At 38.5% G+C, this 23,499-nt stretch overlaps 1 protein-coding gene across 1 annotated transcript; it reads left to right on the top strand.

Moving 5' to 3' along the window:
- The first annotated feature begins 259 nt into the window (after positions 1-259).
- Positions 260-1,544, top strand: LOC122053599 (LIM domain-containing protein WLIM1-like). The gene is made up of 5 exons (XM_042615616.1): positions 260-579; positions 657-753; positions 831-874; positions 942-1,025; positions 1,092-1,544. Exons 1-5 carry the CDS (start codon positions 445-447, stop codon positions 1,338-1,340), a joined length of 609 nt encoding a protein of 202 aa, XP_042471550.1. The 5' UTR covers positions 260-444; the 3' UTR covers positions 1,341-1,544.
- The last annotated feature ends 21,955 nt before the right edge of the window (positions 1,545-23,499 follow it).

Below are 23,499 nucleotides of genomic sequence, written 5' to 3' on the forward strand. Positions count from 1 at the left end.
TGCACCTGTTAAACTCGCGGAAAATTAAATTTATGGACCATCACTGAGTACCCAAAAGCTGTGACAGTTGTTTACTGATTTTCCATCTTGAAGAACCCAACTTCATTTTCCAACTTTACTTATTAAAAAATTAATTAAAATGGCCCCAAAATTATTTTTTTTTTTAAAAAAAATAAAAATAATAATAAAGTGATGGTCACCTGAGACCGTTGTTTTCCGACCTCTCCCTTTCTTTCTAGCTCATATTGCCTGTCTTTCCATCCGCCAAGATCATGGCCTCCATCCCTCCTTATTCGTTGTCTCCTCCGCAATCCTCTCCCTCTCACCTCTTCCTTTTATCCCTCTCCCTCCTCTTCATCCCCTCCGAATCCTTCCTCCTCCCCTCTCATCTGGGGCCAAACAACACCGCATTCTGTTAGCAAAGGCAGAGAGAGAGAGGCGACGATGGCGTTCCAGGGGACGACCACCAAGTGCACTGCCTGCGACAAGACAGTGTATTTGGTCGACAAGCTGGTGGCCGACAAGCGAGCCTACCACAAGGCTTGCTTCCGCTGCCACCATTGCAATGGCACCTTGAAGGTCCATTTAATCTCACTCATTTTCTCAATGATTGTTCTTCTCGTTACTGATTTTCTCCTTTTCTCCCTTTTTTGCAGTTGGGAAACTACAATTCCTTCGAAGGAGTGTTGTACTGCAAGCCCCATTTCGATCAGCTCTACAAGAGCACCGGCAGCCTGGACAAGAGCTTTGAAGGTCACCATCATTCTCTGCTAACTCTTCTTCTTGTTGATCTGTAACCACCTGAAACTCCTCTCATTTGCATTCCTCAGGGATCCCGAAAGTTGTGAAACCAGAAAAGCCTGTCGACACTGAGGTAGATCAAATCGCTCTCATTTGGTTTACACTGACAATGGAATAAACAACTGATTATGATACTGCAGAATGCGAGCAGAGTATCAAGTGCTTTCGTTGGCACGAAAGAGAAGTGTGTTGGATGCGAAAAGACTGTTTATCCAACTGAAAGGGTATGCATATATTGATGTAGTTGATCTATAACCCTGATTGCTGATATATCTGATTTGTTCTTGAAGGTTAAGGTTAATGGAGCTGCATACCACAAGAGCTGCTTCAAATGCTGCCATGGCGGATGCGTCATCAGCCCTTCAAACTACATTGCCCACGACGGGAAGCTCTTCTGCAAGCACCACCACACCCAGCTCATCAAGGAGAAGGGGAACCTGAGCCAACTCGAGGCCGACAGAGAGAAGAGTTCGAGTGCGGATGAAGAAGCAGCCGGCGAGTCAGAGGCGCCTAAACCGGAAGAAACACCTGATGAGTAGTAGATGATGGCCTCCGAAGACGCTGCTGCTCGACGGCCGGTGTGCGCTTATTAGTGTTTTTGTTCGAAATGTGTTAAATTGCTGTGTATTTTGTGTTGAAATGAAGTGGAGCAATTTTGTCTTCCACTTGTTTGTTTGTTTATTTGTTTGTCAAAGAAGGTGAAAGGAGCTACAACAAAGTGGCTACTTGATTTCAATTTCCAATTGCTTACTTCCACTTCGACTTCAAAAATAAAGCTCACCCCAAATGTCCTCGTAGTCCGTCTCCAGTTATGTAATTGACTAGGGGAGAAGGAATTTTTTTTAAGCTCAAGAGACCAATAGATCGATGGACTGGTCGGTGGTGACATTGAATGTGCTAAATAAACACTTCACCATCCATCACATGCCTGATTAAGTGGCCATTTAATGCTCCTTCGGCTATTATTTTGTAATTGGTACAAAGTTTAATGTGGCCTGAAATGGTAACATACTCTACAATTTATTACTTAAAAGTGATCAAACTATTAGAGCAATTTTATAAACGGTAAATCTATTTGATCAAAATCTGACTGATTAGAATTAAATTGTCATTCATACATATCTCACCACCTCAATTCAAAAATATATATATGTAGAATATCATACTCCTTGATGTGGTGAGGTAGCACTAAAGTTCAAAGTCGAATATTCTAAAAATAATAATAAAAAAAGACGAATATTCTAAAGGGTAATTTTGAAACGGTAGTAATGGTCCTAATGGTACCTTGGAATGTTCCGCCGGAACTAGTTAAGAGCTAGCTTGTCGTTTTCCAGACCCACACCGAACCAGCCTCGGCGCCGTTCCTCAGCCGCCGTCCATCGCCTCCTCTCTCAGGGATCCAACTCCTCCTCGGCGCACCGGCAACGGCTCCATAGCTTCCGTTGAATCTCTGCCGCTCAATCCGCCCTGGCCACTCAGATCCTCGGCCTCCTGGGACCCTGATGGACTTGGGCTGCCCCACTCCCCTCCGATTTCGACCCTCGCCCTCCGTTTTCACCGCGATGGATTTCTCCTCCGAATACGCCTCCTCGGATTCGATGGCCGCCGACTCGGGTCCGGGTCGATTCTCCGAATCGGATTTCTTTTTCTCCCTCCAAGCACGCTTACGATCTCCGCCTGCGGGTTCGCCGATGGGAGGGACCGGAGCGGAATCACCGGCGGTCCTCTTGGCCTCGTCCGGATCTGGGATCGAGGGCGACACCGGCTTCGCAACATGCCACCTAAGGGATACAGGAGGAGGCCGATCCTTGCTGGATCGGATCGCCTCTTCTCGCTTGGTGTTGAGATTGAGAAGTCTCTCTTCCTCGTCGCCCTGCTCCTTGAGGCGCTGTTCCTGCAGTTGCTTGAGGGTCACGTAGTTCTTCCGAGTAGCCATGATCGAGTCTTTTAATTGCTTCCAGATTTTCTTTGGGCAAAGGCAAAAGGGGCGTTACCTTTATTGGAACCGTCGAAAGGCGTGTGTTCTATCCCGCCTTTGTACATTTTAATTTCAAAAGTACTCCCATTTTTTATATTATTATATCAACAACAGAATTATTACAACTAATTAATTATAATAGCTACCGTATAATTATGAGAGCTATAATTCTATAACTATTATCACCGTGAGTTATAGAATGAGTATCCAAATTTATTGTATCACTGCTTATATATGGTATAAGAGCATCCCATTGCATCGTTAATGGGGTGTTATAACACCTTCATATCTGTTAAAAAAAAAAAAAAAAAAAAGAGTAGATTCGTTACCTTAGTGACCTCCCTAGTGTCGGCCCTATGGATATGGAGGGAGGTTCATGCAGGTATACAGGTCATAGGCGTATGGCAGGGTAAACCCCAGGTCGTCAGTTCCTGAGAATCGACCCCTGACTATTACGCCAGAGATACTATGCGTCCACCGTCTGCGCTACGCCCTGGGGGCACCTCCATAGCTGTTAAAGTTAATATGAAGGGGTGTTATCACATTAACATGAAGTATGTTAAAGATGGCATGGGGTGGATCTAGGGGCGTAGCCACCTTAAGCAGAGGGGGTGTGACCACCCCTTCTCACATATTATATATATATATATATATTTCAAGTATTGAATTTTAAAATTAAAATATATAATAATAAATGGATGAACTAAATTATAAGATACAAAGTAAGAAAGTTAAATTAAAATTGAATCGGGTTTGAACTAAATCTAATGGGTGAATACGGAAATAAAGATTATGTTGGTTTAAATTGAGATTGATTTGAAGTTGAGTTATGACCAAACCAAATTTAATGTTTAAATGAGTTTGATCGATTTAAAAAGAATTAGGATATTTTTAACAAAACTTTTCTTTTTTTTTTCTCCCTCTCCTCCCTACGCACATTGCAACCTCTTCGTCCATTCCTCGTTTTTATTTTTTTTCTTTCTCTTCTTCCCCATTTGCTTCTTCTCCTTTTCTCCAATGTAAATAAACGTACAATTTTTTCCACTCCTCTTCTAAAGCACAAGAACTCTCTTTTCTTCTCCTTTCTCTTCTCCGATAAGCAAGAAATGCAGCACCAATTGCTGCTCTCTTCCAACAATAAGATTGAGTAGCCCTCAACCCTCATATCTTCTTCCTCTTCTTGTATTTTTTAGGATTTTGTTGGCACCACAAGAATAATCATGTTTTGTCTTACCTTGCTCTCTTTGTGTCGTTGTCGAGCTCATTGAAACTAGTTGAAATTGCTAACGATGAAGATAAAGTTCTCTTTTTTTGCTTCTTTCTCTCTATCTTATATTTTTTATTTTTCTCAAAAGTAATGGTCTTCTAAGAGGAGTACCGTGGGCCAGGCTGGCCGACCTCATGATTGTATTTTTTTTTAAAAATTATTTATTAAAAATATAAATTTTAAAATTAAAAATTAAATAAAATGGATAAATAATAAATAACAAAAATATTTTTTAATAATAATATTATTTATTTTTTTAAAACGGTAATAATTTGATGTCTTTTATTTATTTATTTTTCAATCGTTTGGATTTGTATTTTGTATTATTTTATTTATCTACAATTTATTTTTTATTTAATTTGAATTAAATTAAAAAACAAAATTTTTGTAAGTTAATGTTATTATTTAAAAAATAATAATAATTTTAGTATTTTAAAATATATTTATTTAATATGATATAATTTTAAGTAAATTGTGGGGTCCATGAATAATGAGTATTAACATTAAAAATAATGTCAGTGAAAAAGATAGATTGTTATAATGAGTACATGATAGTGAACCCGTGTTTTTTGATGAGATAATGAATATTATAACACGAATGCATTGTAAATATTCTAATGAAAAATAAATATTCAAATTTAATAAATAATTTTTTATCCTAAATTATATATTTAGGATAGGAAACTTGATATGAATGTTCAGATGAAATATCTATACTGTAAAATTTTAATTGTTATAATATAATATTATTAGTGTGTAATTAGAATTGAACTGTGGGTACAATATAATTTTGACCAATGCTGATTTAAAACTGAAGTTTTATATTATAATAACTATGAAACATAATGGTTAAACTATGAATATAATTATCACAATATAAATCAAAATTAGGGTGACGTATGGTTTTTTCTTAAGAATCGGAATGGAATGAAAATTATAATACTGTGGAATGAGAATGTGTATGTGGATGGATATCACTCTTAAAAATAATATTTGATTAGTTGAATATTTTCTATCAGTATAAACTAAAATTTTCATTTTTATCTTTAGAGAAAAATAAAAGAACAAAATTAAACGTGAGAGAAAATAGGATGAGAGAGAATAATGAGAGAGGAAGTGTGATGAGAGAGAGTGTTATGCGAAAGAATGAAAAGAGGAAAAGTTTGATGGAAGAGAGCATGATGTGAGATGATGAGAGAGAAAATATGATGAGCGAGAAAGTATGATGAGAGATAATGAAGAGAGAGAAAGTGGGATGAGAGAAAATGAGGAGATAGAGTGTGTGATGAGAAAGATTAAGTATGATAAGAGAGAAAATGTGACGAGAGAGAATGATAAGAGAGAAAGTGTGATGAGAAAAAAAGACGAGAGTGTGATGGGAGAAAAAACATGGTGGCAAAAGGTGAATATGCTCGCCCCCAGCGCCCCTGCCAACTCGTCACAGGGCCAACACGGAGGAGGTAAATCACAGACGGCTACTAGCCTTTGGAATAGTGATGGGACAAAAAACATGGTGGCAAAAGGCGAATACTCTCTCCCCCAGTGCACCTGTCAACCCGTCCTAGGGCCAACACGGAGGAGGTAAATCACGGGCGGCTACTAGCCTTTGGAATAATGACTAGCACATAAGGGAAACATTTACCTCGGCTTTGTCGAGATTCGAACCCCAGATCTCACGATGGCAACACCTCATGCGTTAGCCACTAGACCCATTCGAGAGGACAATGGGAGAAAAAATATGATGAGAGAGTATGAGAAGAGAGAAAGTGTGATGAGAGAAAATGAAAAGATAGAAAGTGTTATGAGAGAAAATGAGGAGAGAGAGAGTGATGGGAGAAATTGAAGAGAGAGAGAGTATGATGGAAGAGATTAAAGAGAGAGAAAAGTGTGATAAGAAAAAAAGAAAGTGTGATGTGACAGAAAGTGTGATGAAAAAAAAAAGTGTGATGTGAGAGAATGATGAGATCTAGAGAAAGTATAATGAGAAAAAAAAAAGAGTGTGATGGGAGAAAAGTATGATGAGAGAGATGATGAGAGAGAAAGTATGATGATAGAGAAAGTATGATGGGAGAGAAAATATAATGAGTGAGAATGAGGAGAGAGAAAGTATAATGTGAGACAATGAAGATAGAGAAAATGTATTGAGAGAAAATGATGAGAGAGTGTGTGTAATGGGAGAGATTGAGAAGAGAAAAAGTATGATGAGAGAGAAAGTATGATGATAGAATAAAGAGAGAGAAAGTATAATGAGAGAGACCAAGTAGAGAAAAAGTGATATGAAAGAAAAATTAAATAAATATATTAAGGGTATATTCATCCAAAACTTAATTCTCATTTTCATTTCCATCAAAACCCAAGGGAGATGGTAGATTTCATCAATACTCAAATTTTTAGGTTTCATTCCTAAATTTTAATTCTATCCCCATCAATTAAACACAAAATTTGATAATGAATCTATTCCCTCATTCCTGAACCTCTAAACCAAATACCACTTAAAATATCTATATGGCAGTATCAACGAGTTTAGAGCATCCACAATGTAGATTTTTTACCATTCATTTTCTTTTCTACACGTCATCAAATAAAGTAAGAAGCTGGGTTCGAAAGTTTCTTTCTTCATTTTTGGTGGGGACTACATCGAAAACCTAAAAACTCATCCACTATTGGAGATGCCTTATATATAGCTGCTGCACCAAGAAAAAAGAATAATTTTAGAGAAATAACTAATTACCATAACTAGCATCCACGTTTAACTCTCGACATCCCAATGTCTCCAGTCAGTGAGAAAATAGCTGCTTGGCGAACCAAAGAATATAACCTATGCTAGTCTTATAGAATTGATGATGTCCAAATGCATCAATTCGATGACTATAGAAATTATAATATATTCATAATTGCATATGTAGAGATAATCACAAGTTCTCTCATGCTATGAATTGAATTGCGGATATTCAGTAATGAGTTTAAGATAATCAAACATATAATATACATTCAAATAGTAAATCTATATTTAGTAAAAACCATAAGACGATTGCCTTAGGACATCCCTCAAAATCTAACACTCCCATTTGGCCTAATGTCAATTGTCATGGTGTCCTAAACCATAAGCATGAACATGACTCTTAAATTTACTTTGTAGTAGAGTCTTTGTCAAAGGATCCGCTAGATTCCTTTCAATGGAAATTTTCTCAAGTTATATTTCTTTCCTACTAATGATCTCCCTGATCAAATGATAGCGACAAAGAACATGTTTTGATCGAGCATAACTTAAAATGATTATTTTGAAGTCTAATAGTTTTTGTGTGTTATTATATATTATTGTTAAACTTGTATGGATTTTAACTTATATTATTAAATATGTTGACACATAGATAAAATCTATCGTAGATGTTGAGAAGGATGACAAGAGTCCTGCCAAGAATAAAATGGATGCATATAAAGGGAGAGGTGATTTTCTGTGGCCATGAAAAAGGATCAGAAGAAGAGAGAAAGGTGTTGAGAGAATTTTTATCTAGGCATGAATTGGAGTAAGCTTAATTTGAATATGTTAAATTTTATCTTAACACTTCTTTTTCAATATTTGTAATAGAAATAATTTTTCTCTCCATCTAGTGTTGTCATTTCGTAAGATGACTTCCTAAGTTAACCGTACCTATATTATGTCCTTTTTTGTTTGGTAAGCCTGTTGATAGTCAAATCATAAACGTTTATATAAGGATTATGAAAAAACATAGGGATGGCAATTTGGGTCAGATTCAGGTTGGCAGGTTGATGGGTTAAAACATCAAACCCTGAACCTAACCTGATTAATATTTCGAGTCTAATTGTTCGACCTGATGCCGACCCTTTTATCTGTATTTGACTCGAACTCGACCCAAAATGACCCATTTATAAAAATATGTTTAAGACCTATTTTATAAAAATATGCTTATTTTAACCCGAACTCAATTAGAATCTGACTCGAAAATTTTTATAAACGGGTTCACAGGTTGTAATCAGGTCATTTCATGTTGACCCAAATCCAACCTTTTTATTAATCGTGCCAATCAGGTTAACTCGAACCTAACCCAAACCCAATAAGACCCGACCCTAACCTGATTTTTTCAACGTTAGGTTCGGTTCATATTTTCGTGTCATGTCAGAAATTGTCACCCCTAAAAAAATAAAGTGCAGCTTATGGATTTGAGATATACTGTATGAACACTACTGTGCAGGTTCATAACACATTTGATATTTGATTGTACTTTTTATTATATTAAGATGGATTAAGATAACATTTGTACTCTTGTTTTAAATATTTAGCAAGAAGTGTTGCATAATTTGGAGGTATATGGCAAATGCAGACATTTACAGAACATGGAATACGAACCTTTTCTTGCTAGGTTGACATCGACCACCAGGGGGAGACTGCAAGATCTAAATGAAGATATATTTACAAGATGAAGATATATAATTGATCCTGTCCGAAAGTCAATGAGATGGAAAGCTAGGGATGTGGCGCTCCCGCTGACAGCCTGTAGACTCCGCTCGGACCTACAACATAAATTACGTCAGTACAAAGCCAATGAAGGGGCCCTTGACATTGGCTCTCAGACTCTTAAGTCAGTCATCAGTGACGAAGTAGAAGACGGAGTAGGAACTAATAGTAGCGAGCATAGTATTTATCGTGTATTGCGTACCTCCGCCGATACTTGGACCTTCCTTTATATAGAGCTCTTGTAGCGCGTGTGCATACTCCCCAAGGCGAGCACGCTTTCCAAGTTTTTCCTGAAAAGACTTGTTAGTAAAGTGTCCCTGACACAATACTTTAACAGACTGAGCATATCTCTGAAGTGACAGTGGAAGCTTCCGCCGTACGATCTTCTAGCTGTCCATGCCCGGTGTCGACAACACTAAATCTCAAAGGGATGTTAGTGGATACCAGATAGAGTATGCTGCTAGCCCGAGCGGGTTGGCCGTTTGGCTAGAACTTCACTATTCATGTGTCCCAACCGCTCTTCCGAAGTTCCACTGTGCTTATGTCACATCCGCTCGACCGAAGTTCCACTTTGCTTGTCCAGCCCAACTGCCTGGCCGAGCGGGGCAGCTACTCAGCTCGGCCTATGCACACCGTTTCTTCCTCCGTCCGACGTTTAATACTTCATTAAGCATCGGTTATCTGACACCTCCCCATGTCTTGACATTGACTTGACTGCCCGAACGACATATGTTATCTCAGGTCGGACCCTTCTCCCTCCAGTTGGGGCATGCCCGCCCGACCGGTTGATGATGTCTTGACGTTGACTTGACCGCCCGAACGACCGATGTTATCTCAACATTGACCACCTTGACTTTGACCTCCACCGTGGCGGCTATCCTCCATGGGATGGGGTCCCTCCTTATCACCGCATCAATAATTTTCCCTATTAATGACAAGTGACATTGGTATCTATTAGTTTTTGAAGTATCTGAAGGAAAATTAAAACTATGGAATTCAAACCATGATTCCATTTCAGCTGGGATAGCCAGAGTATATGTGAGTTTGACAATATTCTACTCCAATAAGTCTTAAGATTGAGTATTAAATCATTCTCTATTTTGTAGGCACAGGTTTTGGCTGGTTTCATTGCTTATCTTTCAAGTTTTGCCATAGGCAGTCAGGAGGTGATCAGAGCATATTATCGTCATCAAGGTGCCACTCATGATTGAGGTATCTATGCTTGCATGTGGGTCGAGTGTCTATCCTGTGACATTGATGATTTCTAGAGGATTGCCAATGATTTGAAGATGAACAATTATCGGGCACATGTTGCATTAACGATATTATCAGATGATAATGGATTGTTGAAAAAAATATTTGGCTAATTTTTCTTGTCCTCTAGGTTATTTATGGAAAAACAGATATGATGGCTAATTTTTCTCGTACTATTAGTTTTTATGCTATAATAATGACAGTCATATGATTTTTATTCTATAGAAATTATGTTGAGTGATAACAACCGAAGCGCACAATTTATAGGTGCAAAAGGTCAAAAATTAGGTATACCTCTTCTAAATTTTAGAATAATTTATACTAAAATCTAGTACATTTTGTAGTTAATTGAGAACAATCTAGAATAGGTCGATCGATAATCTGGGCACTATTACTTGAAATATTTTTAATAGACGTCATTGATTATAATAGTACATAATGGTCAATGATAACACTATTAATTAGGTACAAAAATTCGGTACAAAAAGTCCAATATGAGGTCTAGTTTCTTCTAAATTTGGCATAATTATAACTAAACCTTGTATAATTTCTATCAAAATGAGCACTATCTACAATAGTATTATCAAAATTTGTTAAAGTCATGTGACAAAATATAGGTATAAAAACTCCAAAATTAGGTATACTTTCCTCTAAATTCAACATAATGTTTACTAAATCTAGTATAATTCTATCAAAATGAGCACTATCTATAATAGAACTATCAAAACTTGTTAGAGCCTTGTAATAAAATATAAGTACAAAAAGTTAAAATCAGTTATACTTCTCTCTAAATCCAACATAATGTTTACTAAATTTAGTATAATTTCTATCAAAATAAGCACTATCTACAATATGACTATCAAAACTTGTTAGTCATGTGACAAAATATAGGTATAAAAAATCTAAAATCAGGTATACTTTTCTCTAAATCCAGCACAATATTTAAAAAATTCAGTATAATTCCTATCAAAATGAGCACTATCTATAATAGAACTATCAAAACTTGTTAGAGTCATATGATAGAATATAGGTACACAAAGTCTAAAATCAAGTATACTTTCCTCTAAATTTAGCACAATGTTTACTAAATCTAATATAATTCCTATCAAAATGAGCACTATCTACAATAGGTGAATATTTTGTATGTGAATATGTGATCACATGAAGGTACATAATCACTTAGGCAATATTTCATAAGTAGAAGAGAAAATGTATAGGATATTCATATGATGTGATATACACCTATTGTTAGACCCCGTGGTTGTTTTGATGTGATCAACCAAGTTTAGGTTATGTCATGTTTGTCTGATCCCTGTGTCTAAGTGTGCAGGAACTTAGGAGCTCAGGAAGTCGAGCGGAAGAGGACAACACGGGAAGGGAGCCGACGGGCTCAGTGCGTCCGAAGGACGAGAGAGCTCCGGAAGAGTACACCGGTGGGATTGAAGAACATGCGCGGCGTTCGAGGGACGTAAAGCCGGGACGGAAGACTGCTCGAGGAGAAGGCCGGGAACTGGGTTCGGGTGAGCCCTATTCCGGATGGCCGAAATCACCCAAGCAAGCCGAACCAGAGCAAGTCAACCGGGAAGTTGACTTGACAAGTGTTCGATCGACAGAACCCTCTGATCGGTCGACCAAACCCCCTTTCATCAGCAGCCAGCCGTTGGAGACACATCAGCAGCCACGTCAACAACCAATGGCTGATCGGTCGACCGAACCCTCTGATCGATCGACCGAACCCGAGATAAATCAGAAGACTTAGTCGAGCGTACTGATCGGGCCAGCTCAGAGAGACCGTTGGCTGATCGGTCGACCGAACCCAAGCTCGATCTAGAGAGACTGCACCTGGATGGAAGGTTGGGCAGGTACAGCAAGTTCGGTCGACCGAACCTGGGGATCGGTCGACCGATCCCTCTCGAGTCAAAACCTGATCCCGAAAATCAGGTTATCTGATAAGTCTTGGAACCCCTATAATAAAGGGGTCTCGAATAGCTGTTCAAGTACAACGAAAAAATGATACAACTCTGTAATTCTTTTCTAAGCAACCTCTGTACTCTTAAAGTGTAAAAGGCTCCTCCACCTTCAAAGAAGGAGACTCTTTTAGTGCGCCTTTCCACTGCCTTGGATTAACAACCGTCTCGGTTGTAACCAAGTCAAATAGCTAAGTCGTCTCTCTTTTCTTTTCTGTCAATTACTTTAATTATTAGTGTTGCTTTATTTTAGAGTTGAAAGTTTGAGGAGGGTATAATTTGTGATTGCAGGTAATTCAGCCCCCCCTCTTGCCGGTCCCCGCTGTACCAACACGTGGTATTAGAGCCCAACAACTTCAGAGGGACTAACCGCCGTCTGAAGCACAGAGATCAAGACAATGGCCAACGCAAACATTCATCCCCCAAAGTTCGACGGAGATTTCGCTACGTGGAAGTGAAAAATGGAGGTATTCTTTAAAACTGAATTTGATATACTTTTAATAATGAAGTATGGATATGCAGTGCCAAAAGATAAAGAAGAGAGCAACTCGACGAAGAAGGAGCAGGCTGATTGGGTGGACAACGGAAAGGTCGAATTTCACCTGCTCAGTGTTCTGCCACCATAGGAGGTAAGTCAGATCAGAAGCTACGACTCCGTCAAAAACCTCTGGGATAAATTCCTGGAGCTCCACGAGGGCACCTCAAAAGCGAAGCTAGCAAGGTGCGATGTCCTCTGGACACAACTAATAAATCTTCGAATGAACAACGGCGAGAAGGTTGTGCAACTCCAAGCGAGGATCAAAGAGCTGATAACGCAACTAACAAATCTCGGCGAAATGATAACAAACCGAGATTCCATCCGGTATACGCTCAACGCCTTCCCAAGAACTCCAGAGTGGGCGTCTTTAGTAGATGCATACTACATCTCTAAGGACCTTGAGGTAAGTAGTTTAGAAAACTTATTTTCTACCTTCGAACTTCACGAGTCTCGACTTGCAGCGAAACCAGTAGAGAAGTCGAATCTCAACATTGTCCTACAAGCTGAAAAGAACGAGCTCGACTCCGAAGCATTGATCGATGAAAACGAAGCAGCATTATTGGTAAGAAAGCTAAATAAATTTGTTAAAACTAATAAATTCAAATCGCAGTCGAGAAAGCATCAACGCATCAGAAGGACGGTCCGATGCTACAACTACAACAAGGAAGGGCACATCAAGGATGACTGCCCCAAACTGAAGAAAAAGAACAAAGAGAAACCTCTAAAACTGATGTCCTTTACACGCAAGAGCTTGAAGGCCACATGGGATGATTCCTCAACCTCCGAGTCAGAAGCCGAAGCTTTCTCGGGACTAGCACTGGTGGCCAACCATCTCTTTGAAGATGACTCGGACTCAGAGATGAGCATAGATGAAGGGGGAGGATCATTAGAAGAGGAAAGCTACGATGAAGGGGGAGCCTCACCAAGTAAGGTAAGTGAGGTACGTGCACTAAAACCTAAACAATCATTTCAATTTATTATAGCTCTTTCTAAAGACTTAGCTAAATTAGAAAAAGAAAATAATGAATTGAAATTGAACTTAGCAAAAACATGCCCACTAGAAATGTATGATAATTTAAAATTAGAAAATGAAAAATTAAAAGTTGAAATTGAGAAATTGAAAAATCATGATGCATGCTTAAATAAATTAAGAATTTATGGAAAACTAAACTGGTATATTAGAAAACATCAGGGACAACTTAGGAAAGTTCCCAGAAATTATGTTCCCCCTAAATTTTTGAGTAACCCAGTAGGAAGAAATCTATACTAGATTCCAAAATCTTTACTAAATTAGAACTATATAAGTTAGAGCTTAACAGTGAGTAATGTTAGGATCGGTTGAGCTAGAGGAGGGGGGGGAGGGTGAATGGCTCACTTCGTTTTCTTGATCTTTGATTTTGTACAGCGGAAACTGGAAGCCAATGCTAACTCCGGCATTTACTTGGTATCCACCTCCTCAAGGAGGTGACTAGTCCAAGGATCCACACCACTCACCACACTTCCACTATCCAAAAACCCTCCTTCTCGGAATCACACCGAAGGTGGAGAAACCTTACAACACTTACAATGTTTCCTCTCCAAAAGGAAATAGCTCACGCTCACTACAATGAGGAAGAGAAGAGATTTACAAACTTGAAATAGCTTCTTCCTTGTGGTGTGAGATTTGAAAGCTTGGAGAGATTGAGAGCTTTAACTTCCAACACTTGAGAGATCTTGAGCACTTCAAGGATTCTTCACACCAGAGCGATATAACAGTATTTTTCGTCGATCGGTACTTATTCCTCTTTCTTCTAGCGTTTTAAACATCAAGAAAACTAGCCATTTCTCACGCTGTCGTCGCCGTGAATCGATTGAGATTATGTCCCAATCGATTCACAAGTATTTGTTGGAAGCCATCGCATCAAGATCAACGGTGCAGATTCTTTTATTTGACTTGGATCGATTGGGGCAGAGTTTGAATCGATTCAGTCACTTGCTCATGAAATCGTAGCTTTGTGAATCGATCGGCCGATCGATTCAATACCTTGAATCGATCGGTTGATCGATTCAGGATGATTCTGTGCTTCGCACAGAATGTTCACGGATCGATCGGCTGATCGATTCAATACCTTGAATCGATCGGCTGATCGATTCAGAAGGGTTCTGTTCTTCGCGCAGATCCTTTCCGATCGATCGGTCGATCGATTGACTTACCTTCAATCGATCGGCTGATCGATTCAAAGGCATTCTGCCGCACAGCCATGTCTGAATCGATTCACCAATCGATCTCTGATAGTGAGCCTAACACACATATAATCTTGTGACCTGCAGGAGCTTCTTTCGCCAAGAATCCGGTCCCCGACCTTCTCTTACATCTGGTCTTCTAACCTGCAAGAAACCTTTTTACCGAGAATCCAGTCCTCGACCTTCTTGGACTTCTCTTGCATCTGGTCTTCCGACCTACAAGAAACTCCTCCTGTAAACTCACAATGTATGTTAGTTCTAACGTATTAACCTAAACTTAAATAATTGTCAACACATTGAAACTTCCAGGGCATGATTGCACCAACAATCTCCCCCTTTTTGATGTTTGACAATCTATTTAAGTTTAGGCCAACTTCCAAAATATCATACTGATACAATGATAGATAATGATTGCAACAACGCTGAAAATCATCTAAATTAAATATAAGCAATAAACATGAACATATTTAAGCAGTAAGCTTGATTTTAATTATCTTAAGCGTAAACTTCAACATATATCTCCCCCTTTGTCAAAAATAAAAAAAACAGAACTCCCCCTCAATAATGCACGAGGCAAATACGATAAATCCGAGGGGTGCTCCCCCTAAAACACATATATCCACAGAATAGAACAACACTGAAATATAGACATATAAAAAAATGAAATACATCATAAGGAGTATATCATACATTCAAAAAGAGACGAAGTTCACACAGGGACTCCATAACAACAACCATCTATATAGCATACAATAACATGTCATAGCAGGACATAGAACTCAATAAGATCATCCCCCGGAGGAGTGGGATCAGGCTCAGCAGAAGGAGCAGACGTAGTGGCCGGAGCGAGAGCAACCGCAGACTCAGGAACAGGGGAATCCTCAGCAGGGGGAACAGGGGCGGTGGTTGGACCAGACTGAGACGGGTGAACCGTCACCCACGAGCCCACCAAGTCCACCAGTATCTCTAGAGTCGCCTGCATCGAAGTCTGCTGCTGGACCATGGTATCCATCGAGATACGCAAGTCGGCTACCTCCATGGTCAGCTCCTCCAGACGAGTGTCGACAGTCTCCTCGAATGTCGGAGAAGTTGGCTCGGGAATATCCTCCTCAGCATCATCCGCTGCAGGGACCAAGGCCTGTGCATCCCCCCTGTGGCGAGCCCGGGGTCCCTCACCAAAAGCACGGCCATCGAGCCATCGAACTCCTGCTGGACCACCAATCAAGCCCGTCTTCTTGAAAGAGCGGGAAGAAATCCGAGAATAAGCCACGGTCATGTGCTCTAGCCGTCCCCAGGAGACATCAATCTTCTGAGATTCCAGCCAGTCTGTGATAAGATGCCCGAAAGGCATGTGGACCGTCTGCTGCACTGTCTGGGTAAAATGAATAATGCAATGAAAAATATTTAAAGCGATGTTGATGTCAAGGGAATGACGAATGGCATAGAGGGCAAACATGTGAGGAGGTCGCAGAGCGGCTAAGGCACGAGAAACAATGGGGAAGAGGCAGTTAATGATCACTTTAAATAAAGCGGCATTTTCAGCCGATAACTTAAGAGAAGAAAACTTAGTGATATGAGCATCTGGCCCATCCGGACGAGGACGACCAAAGAGGAACTGATGCATGAATACAATGCTGATATGCGCAAAAGGTGGAGGCAACTCATCGGGAAGATTTGGATAAAAAACAAAATCATTTGTGGATGGTAGACAGTCAAGAAAAGATTGAAGAATTGCATAGGAGAAGTCCAAGCTCCGTTTCGCAACGCGAATGCGATAATTTACACCATCAGAAGTGTGCAAATTATTATAAAATTTGGAGACAAGACTTACATTGACATCCCTCTCACAGGTTAACAAGGAATCAAGTTTATAGTGCTTGAAACAGTTATAGGTATCAAAACAGGATGTCCTATAGTATTGCAAATCAACTGATCTAGGAGTTATGAGTTTGAAAGCGTGTTTGCTAAAGGTGTGTTGCATTACAGCATTAGGAAATCTTTGATCAATAGGAGGTTGAGGACGGGAAGGAGGAACGGACGATCCTTCACCCGATGCACGAACCTTTTGTTTCTTTCTACGGGATAGGAAATGAACCAGAACCACAAACAGGAAAGGAGATGCAAAAACGCAAGGACAGTGCAGATAATGCAATGCATGAGGGATAATGTAGAAGGACACACAAAATACATATAGATTAGGTCAAATATAGGAGCAAAACCCAAAAAAAAAGAAGAGAGCAGAGAAATTTACTTAGGGTTAGGGTTTTGAGACTGCATGGTTTGTGAGGACGCGGTGACGAGGAAGAAGGGTTGCCCAGTACGTCGAGTAGAACTGGAAGAGAAGTGGAAGAGCTCCCCTTCGCCGGAGAAGCACGCTGGAGTGAACGATCGAGGCAGACGAAAGAGTCGCCTGGGATGTCGCCTAGGGCAAGACAGGGTCGAGAGAGAGAAAGGAGTGAATCGATTCGAGAACCAGGGGTTTAAGATGGGTTTTAAGTTCTCAATCGATCGACCGATCGATTGAGAAAAGATGAATCGATGGGTCGATCGATTCACGAAGCTTCTGTGAAAATTCGGAGATGCAGCTCAATCGATCCATTGATCGATTCAACCGCGCTGAATCGATCCGTTGATCGATTCAGAAGCTTTCTGGAGAATCGACACTGAATCGATCCATTGATCGATTAAGAAGCCTTCTGTGAAAATCGAAAGAGCGTCCCAATCGATTCATCGAGCGATTGACCCTCTCTGAATCGATCCAGTGATCGATTCACCTTCGCTGAATCGATCCATTGATCGATTCACCTTCGCTGAATCGATCCATTGATCGATTCAGATGCTTTCTGAAGTGAAATGCGAGCCTCCCAATCGATCTACCGATCGATTGAGAAGTCTGATATTACTGCACTTATGAAAAACTCTTCAGATCCAAGTTTTGGAAATGCACAAATAATTGTACACTCCCCTAAAAATCATGAAACTTTGTGTAGACACTATATATGTCTCAAATTATCAACGAAAAATAAAGTTTAACAATAATTAACTCGTCTTAGTGAAGACTTACACAAAATCGAAGATTGTGGAAATCTTCAACAATTTGAGTAAGTCCTTATCTAATGGTTCAATGATATCTTGCATCCAATCACACATGTCAACCAGGATTTTAAAAATGAGTTTTATACATATTGTAATTTTAAAATTTCCAATCAAAATCGTAGGGCAAAGTGCACATGGTTTGTACACTTGTTTTCCCTATGATTGGATAAATGAATATTTCATATGAAAACCATTTTTCTTAACCAAAATAATGCATCATAACAAGCATTATGATTAAAATAAATGTCCCTAACCTCTCACCCCCATCTAAATCACATTAAGAGGACAATCCTATGTTTTTGTGAGAGGCAAAACTTAAGGTGAATAAAACTTAAAGAGCTTTACTTATGAAGTGATCATGGAGGATATGATTTAATCAATACAACACATTCCCAACTCCCTTTTAAGAAAGCTAAATTCAACTTCGGGAAGAGGTTTGGTGAAGATATCGGCTAAGTTTGATTTTGATCCAACATAATTTAAAATGATATCACCTCGAGTTACATGATCACGAATAAAATGATGTTTAACCTCTATGTGTTTCGTTCTTAAATGATGAACGGGATTTTTGGTTAAGTTGATTGTACTCACATTATCACAAAGAACTTGAACATTGTTATAGGTAAGTTTATAGTCCTCTACAGTATGAGCCATCCACAATAATTGTGATACACACTCTCCCATGGCAATATATTCCGCTTCGGTTGTGGAGAGAGCTACACAATGTTGTTTTCTACTTGACCAACTTACCAAAGAGGACCCTAGAAATTGACAACTACCACTAGTGTTTTTGCGATCCAATTTGCATCCGGCATAATCGGAATCGGTATAGCCCACTAGGTCAAAAGTTTCGGTTCTAGGATACCAAAGACCAACATTTTGAGTCCCCTTGAGATAACGAAGAATACGCTTAACAACACTCAAATGTGACTCCTTGGCACAAGATTAATACCTAGCATATATACCTACGGCGAAAAGTATATCGGGTCTACTAGCCGTGAGATAGAGAAGACTTCCTATAGCACTACGATACACCTTGGAGTCAACTTCTTTCCCCTCAATGTCGTTATCCAATTTAGTATTTGTGGCCATGAGAGTAGATATTTCCTTTGTATTTTCCATCCCAAATTTCTTAAATAGCTCTTTGACATATTTGGATTGATGAATGTAAATGCCTTCTTTTGTTTGCTTAATTTGTAATCCTAGGAAAAATGTCAACTCACCAACCAAACTCATTTCAAATTCACTCTCCATGTGATTAATGAATTCATTTAAAAAATCTTTATTTGTGGAACCACAAATACTGTTATCTACATATACTTGGGCCACAAACATATCATTATCACTATTTTTCAAGAATAAAGTAGGATCAATTTTTCCTCTATGAAACCCTTTTGATACTAGAAATGTTGACAATCGTTCATACCAAGCCCGGGGAGCTTGTTTTAGCCCATATAAGGCTTTTTTAAGTTTATATACATGATTTGGACACTCCAAATTTTCAAACCCCGGTGGTTGCTCAACATATACCTCTTCTTTTATAACATCATTCAAAAATACTGATTTTACATCCATTTGATACAATTTGAACCCCTTGTGGGCGACAAATGCCAACATCATCCTAATTGACTCCAATCTTGCTACGGGTGCATAAGTTTCATCATAGTCTAACCCTTCTACTTGATTGAAATCCCTAGCAACCAATCTCGCTTTGTTTCTCACAACTATCCCTTTATCATCAAGTTTGTTCCTAAAGACCCATTTTGTATCAATAATTAATTTGTTGTTAGGCCTAGGAACTAAATCACAAACTTGACTTCTCTCAAATTGAGATAATTCATCTTGCATTGCTAAAATCTAATCCGGATCAAACAAGGCATCATCAATGGTTTTTTGTTCTATTTGAGATATTAAGGCAACTTGATTTCCTTCATTTCTAAAGTAAGATCAAGTTCTCACTCGTTGAGTAATGTCTCCTACTACTTGATCTAAGGGATGATTTACATGAATCCTAGTAGGTCTTGAGTCTTGATTTGTCATAATTTCGGGTTCAAGTGGCAAAGGTTCATTTTTCTCACCATCACTTTCTTGATTTTCTTCTCCTTGATGATTTACCTCATTTAGAGTTAGTTTCTCTAACTCAAATTGTAATTCTTCATCGTTTGTTCTTATAGAGTTTAAAGAAGGATTTTCTTCAAATACAACATTTAGTGATTCTTCAACTAGTTTTGATCTTTTGTTGTAAATTCGGTATGTCTTGCTATGACTTGAGTAACCTACAAGAATCCCCTCATCCGCCTTAGCGGAAAACTTTCCCAAGTGATCCTTGGTGTTTAGAATGTAGACCTTACACCCAAATACTCTAAGATGCTTAATTGTAGGTTGTTTACCAAACCACAATTCATGAGGTGTTTTTCCTAGAAACCTATGTATTAAAGTTTGATTTTGGACATAACAAGCCGTATTAATTGCTTCGGCCCATAGGAAACTATGTAGTGAATATTCATTTAACATCCTCCTAGCAGCCTCTTGCAAAACCCTATTTTTCCTCTCAACAACTTCATTTTGTTGAGGTGTTCTAGGGGTTGAAAGCTCATGTTTGTAGCCTTTTTCTATACAAAAACTTGTGAATCTATCATTTTCAAACTCACCTCCATGATCACTTCTTATCTTGTTTATTTTATGAACCTTTTCATTTTCTACTCTATTATAAAAGGCAATCAAGGTATCTAGAGTTTGATCCTTATGTTTCAAGAAGAACACCCATGTATATCTAGTGTAATCATCCACAATCACAAAGCAATATCTACTACCATTCAAGGAGGTATACCTACTACTATCAAACAAATCCATGTGAATAAGCTCCAAAGCATTTGAGGTACTTATAATATTTTTACCTTTATGAGTAGTTTTTGTTTGCTTACCCATTTGACACGCATCACATATTTTGTCCTTTTGAAACTTCAACCTTGGCAATCCTTGCACCAACTCTTTCTTTGAAAGATTTTTGATATTCCTCATGTTGGTGTGAGCAAGTCTCCGGTGCTAAAGCCAAGTCTCCTCCTCTTTAGACATGAGACACTTAGCAAACACATTAGTAACACCAAATAATTCAACTTGATAAATATTTTCTTTTCTATGGCCTATGAGAACATTGGTGTTTAGTTCACTATGCTTGACTAGGTATTGAGATGAGTTGAACTCAACTCTATACCCCGAGTCACATAGTTGACTAACACTCAAAAGATTAAAAGTCATGCCTTTTACTAGTAACACATTTTTTATTACAAATATTTCGAAAATTCTAATATCTCCTATTCCTATAACTTTTAACTCACCACTATTACCAAAAGAAACAGTACCTTTACTTTTGTGTCTAAATGATGAAAATTTTGATGAGTCCCCCGTCATATGCTTAGAGCATCCACTATCTACGAACCATGATGTTGGATGCTCCCCCGTCACACGCGGTCGGCTACGAACCATGTTGTTGGATACATCCCTTGGAGTTCTTGTGGTGGCTGCAGTGGATGCTCATCATCTATCTAATTATTCCATAAGAGTCCTTTACCTTCTTTCTACTACACCATTCTGTTGGGGTGTACCAGATGCAGTTAGTTGGGATTGAAATCCAACTACTGATAAGTGACTCCTAAAATCTCTCAAGAGGTGCTTGCCACTACGATCTTCCATAGTGACTTTTTACTTTAATATTTCTCCGCATCAACCTTGTACTCTTTGAACTAATCAAAGTACTTAGTCTTGCGGTACATTAAGTAAATTTATTTGTATCTTGAATAGTTGTCTATAAAATAGACAAAATATTCAATACTACCTCTTGTCTGGATATTTATAGGATCACACAAATCAGAATGAACCGATTTCAACATATCTTTGACTCCATACCCCTTGGACTTAAAAGCTTCTTGGTTATATTCCTTCCAAGTAAGACTCGCAGGTTGGAAATATTTCCACTACCAATGAACCCAAAAGTTCATTAGCTACCAGTGAATCCTACTCAAGTATAACCTAGCTTTTAGATGCCAAAGATATAATTGGTTCATTTCCGAAGGTTGCTTTCTCTTAAAATTAGAAGATGTGTTACTAATTTCCATTTATTGCATCGTGGGAGTTATTGGATTATAAATTGTCAACCATCATACCAGAATAGATAACTTTCCTATTTTTCTTGATAACAACTTTGTTATCAAAATAGACACAATATCTATAATAGTTTAGAAACTGAAATCAGGTTCTTTCTAAACTTGGTACGTAAAGACAATTACTTAAAATCCATATTTTATTCTTATCAAAGGATAAACATCTCCCACTGCAACAGCTACTACTTTTACAGTAGTGCCCATGTGGACGGTGATTTACCTTTCATTTAGTTGTCGGGTTTCCTGGAACCCTGCAATGAATTGCAGACATGATTAATGACATCTTGTATCTACACTCCAGGTTCTGGTAGATAACACCACTAGACATGTTTCAACTAATGAATTAAATACACCTAAATTGTTCTTAGTTCTAAGAGGACAGTCTACCTTAATGTCCAAATCCTATTTCCAATCAATTATAATTGGGACCACTAAGTCTATCCTAAAGTATATCAGCTAGGGATTGACCATCATCCTAAGAATCACAAAAATATTTGGTTAAGACCAACTCCTTAAAAATCCCATGAATTTTGTATGCCACGTTAGTGTGGACGTATACAAATTCAAAGAGGAAATTTTATCATTTAATTTTATTATCTCGTCAACCTTACTTTATGACGAATAAAATTAATAGTTGGTCTATCTTTAATCAAATATTTGGTCAGGACTTCTAAATTTAAAATAATATTGATTCCTCTAACAATACTATTTAAATTTACCAACACCTCAAAACACCGTGAATTTTGCATGCCACGTTAGTGTGGACGTATACAAAATTAACATTTGTAAGAGGAGGGTTTTACCCATTAACTATCTTGTCAACGTAACTTTATGACAAATAAAATTATCTCAAACATCGTTAATTTTGTATGCCACGTTAGTGTGGACGTATACAAAATCAATCATTTGTAAGAGGGGTTTTAACCCTTTAATTTTATTATCTTGTCAACCTAATTTTATGATAAATTAATAGTTGGTCTCATTTGGTCACACAAATAATAGCAGTGACTCCGATGGGGAGGATACTATTAGATGTGTCTAAGTGTATACCATTACTTGACACTAAGTCCATTAATAAGATTATGCCCCTTCCGTTGGGGAAGATCACACGCTCTTAATTAACTTCCTATAGTCATTCAAAAATGGAAGTCTGTTCTAGTGATCTGCAAACAAGCTCATCCGTTATGGAGGAAGGCACTCAGAGCCAACGCGCAAGCTTGTTTGCATCACTTACAAACCAGTAATGGAGACCATGGGATTTACTTAAAAATCCCTCTCCCACTTAGTTATTTATAAATGAGGAATTTTTAACTATGCTAGCCTTCTAAACTAACATGCACACACAGCACAATATAAAAGCAATAAATAGAAAATCTAATTTTCAACTATTATGGCTTTTATCTCTAGTTGTCCTCCGTGTGTTGTCATCTCAAGCTGCTGCCATATTTGGCCACCGCCACCGGGTCTAGCTGTCGCATCCATCTTGCTCCTTGTTCCGCTGCGCCTCTGGTCCTTAGAAGGTTCCACGCTTTGCAAGATTCGATTCGCGACATAAATAGAATTTTACATTTTGATCCTATATTCCATAAAAGGAATGTACATGTATCTAGATCAAAAATAAAATCCTAATAAATCTAAATACAGCTCCTGCTGTATTTTAATACAATCATGCACACACATATAAATGCCCTTGACATGTCCAAGGGTCCAATCACACACATAAAACTATAAGCCATAA

Source organism: Zingiber officinale, chromosome 3A (genome assembly GCF_018446385.1).
Source record: "Zingiber officinale cultivar Zhangliang chromosome 3A, Zo_v1.1, whole genome shotgun sequence".
NCBI classification, from domain to species: Eukaryota; Viridiplantae; Streptophyta; class Magnoliopsida; order Zingiberales; family Zingiberaceae; genus Zingiber; species Zingiber officinale.

What these genes read in the sequence shown, in the direction of transcription:
- LOC122053599 (XM_042615616.1), top strand. Translation starts at nt 445, where the DNA reads ATGGCGTTCCAGGGGACGACCACCAAGTGCACTGCCTGCGACAAGACA. An exon ending in CCTGGACAAGAGCTTTGAAG is followed by an intron (nt 754 to 830) that starts GTCACCATCATT and finishes TGCATTCCTCAG; the next exon opens with GGATCCCGAAAGTTGTGAAA. An exon ending in CTGTTTATCCAACTGAAAGG is followed by an intron (nt 1,026 to 1,091) that starts GTATGCATATAT and finishes TTGTTCTTGAAG; the next exon opens with GTTAAGGTTAATGGAGCTGC.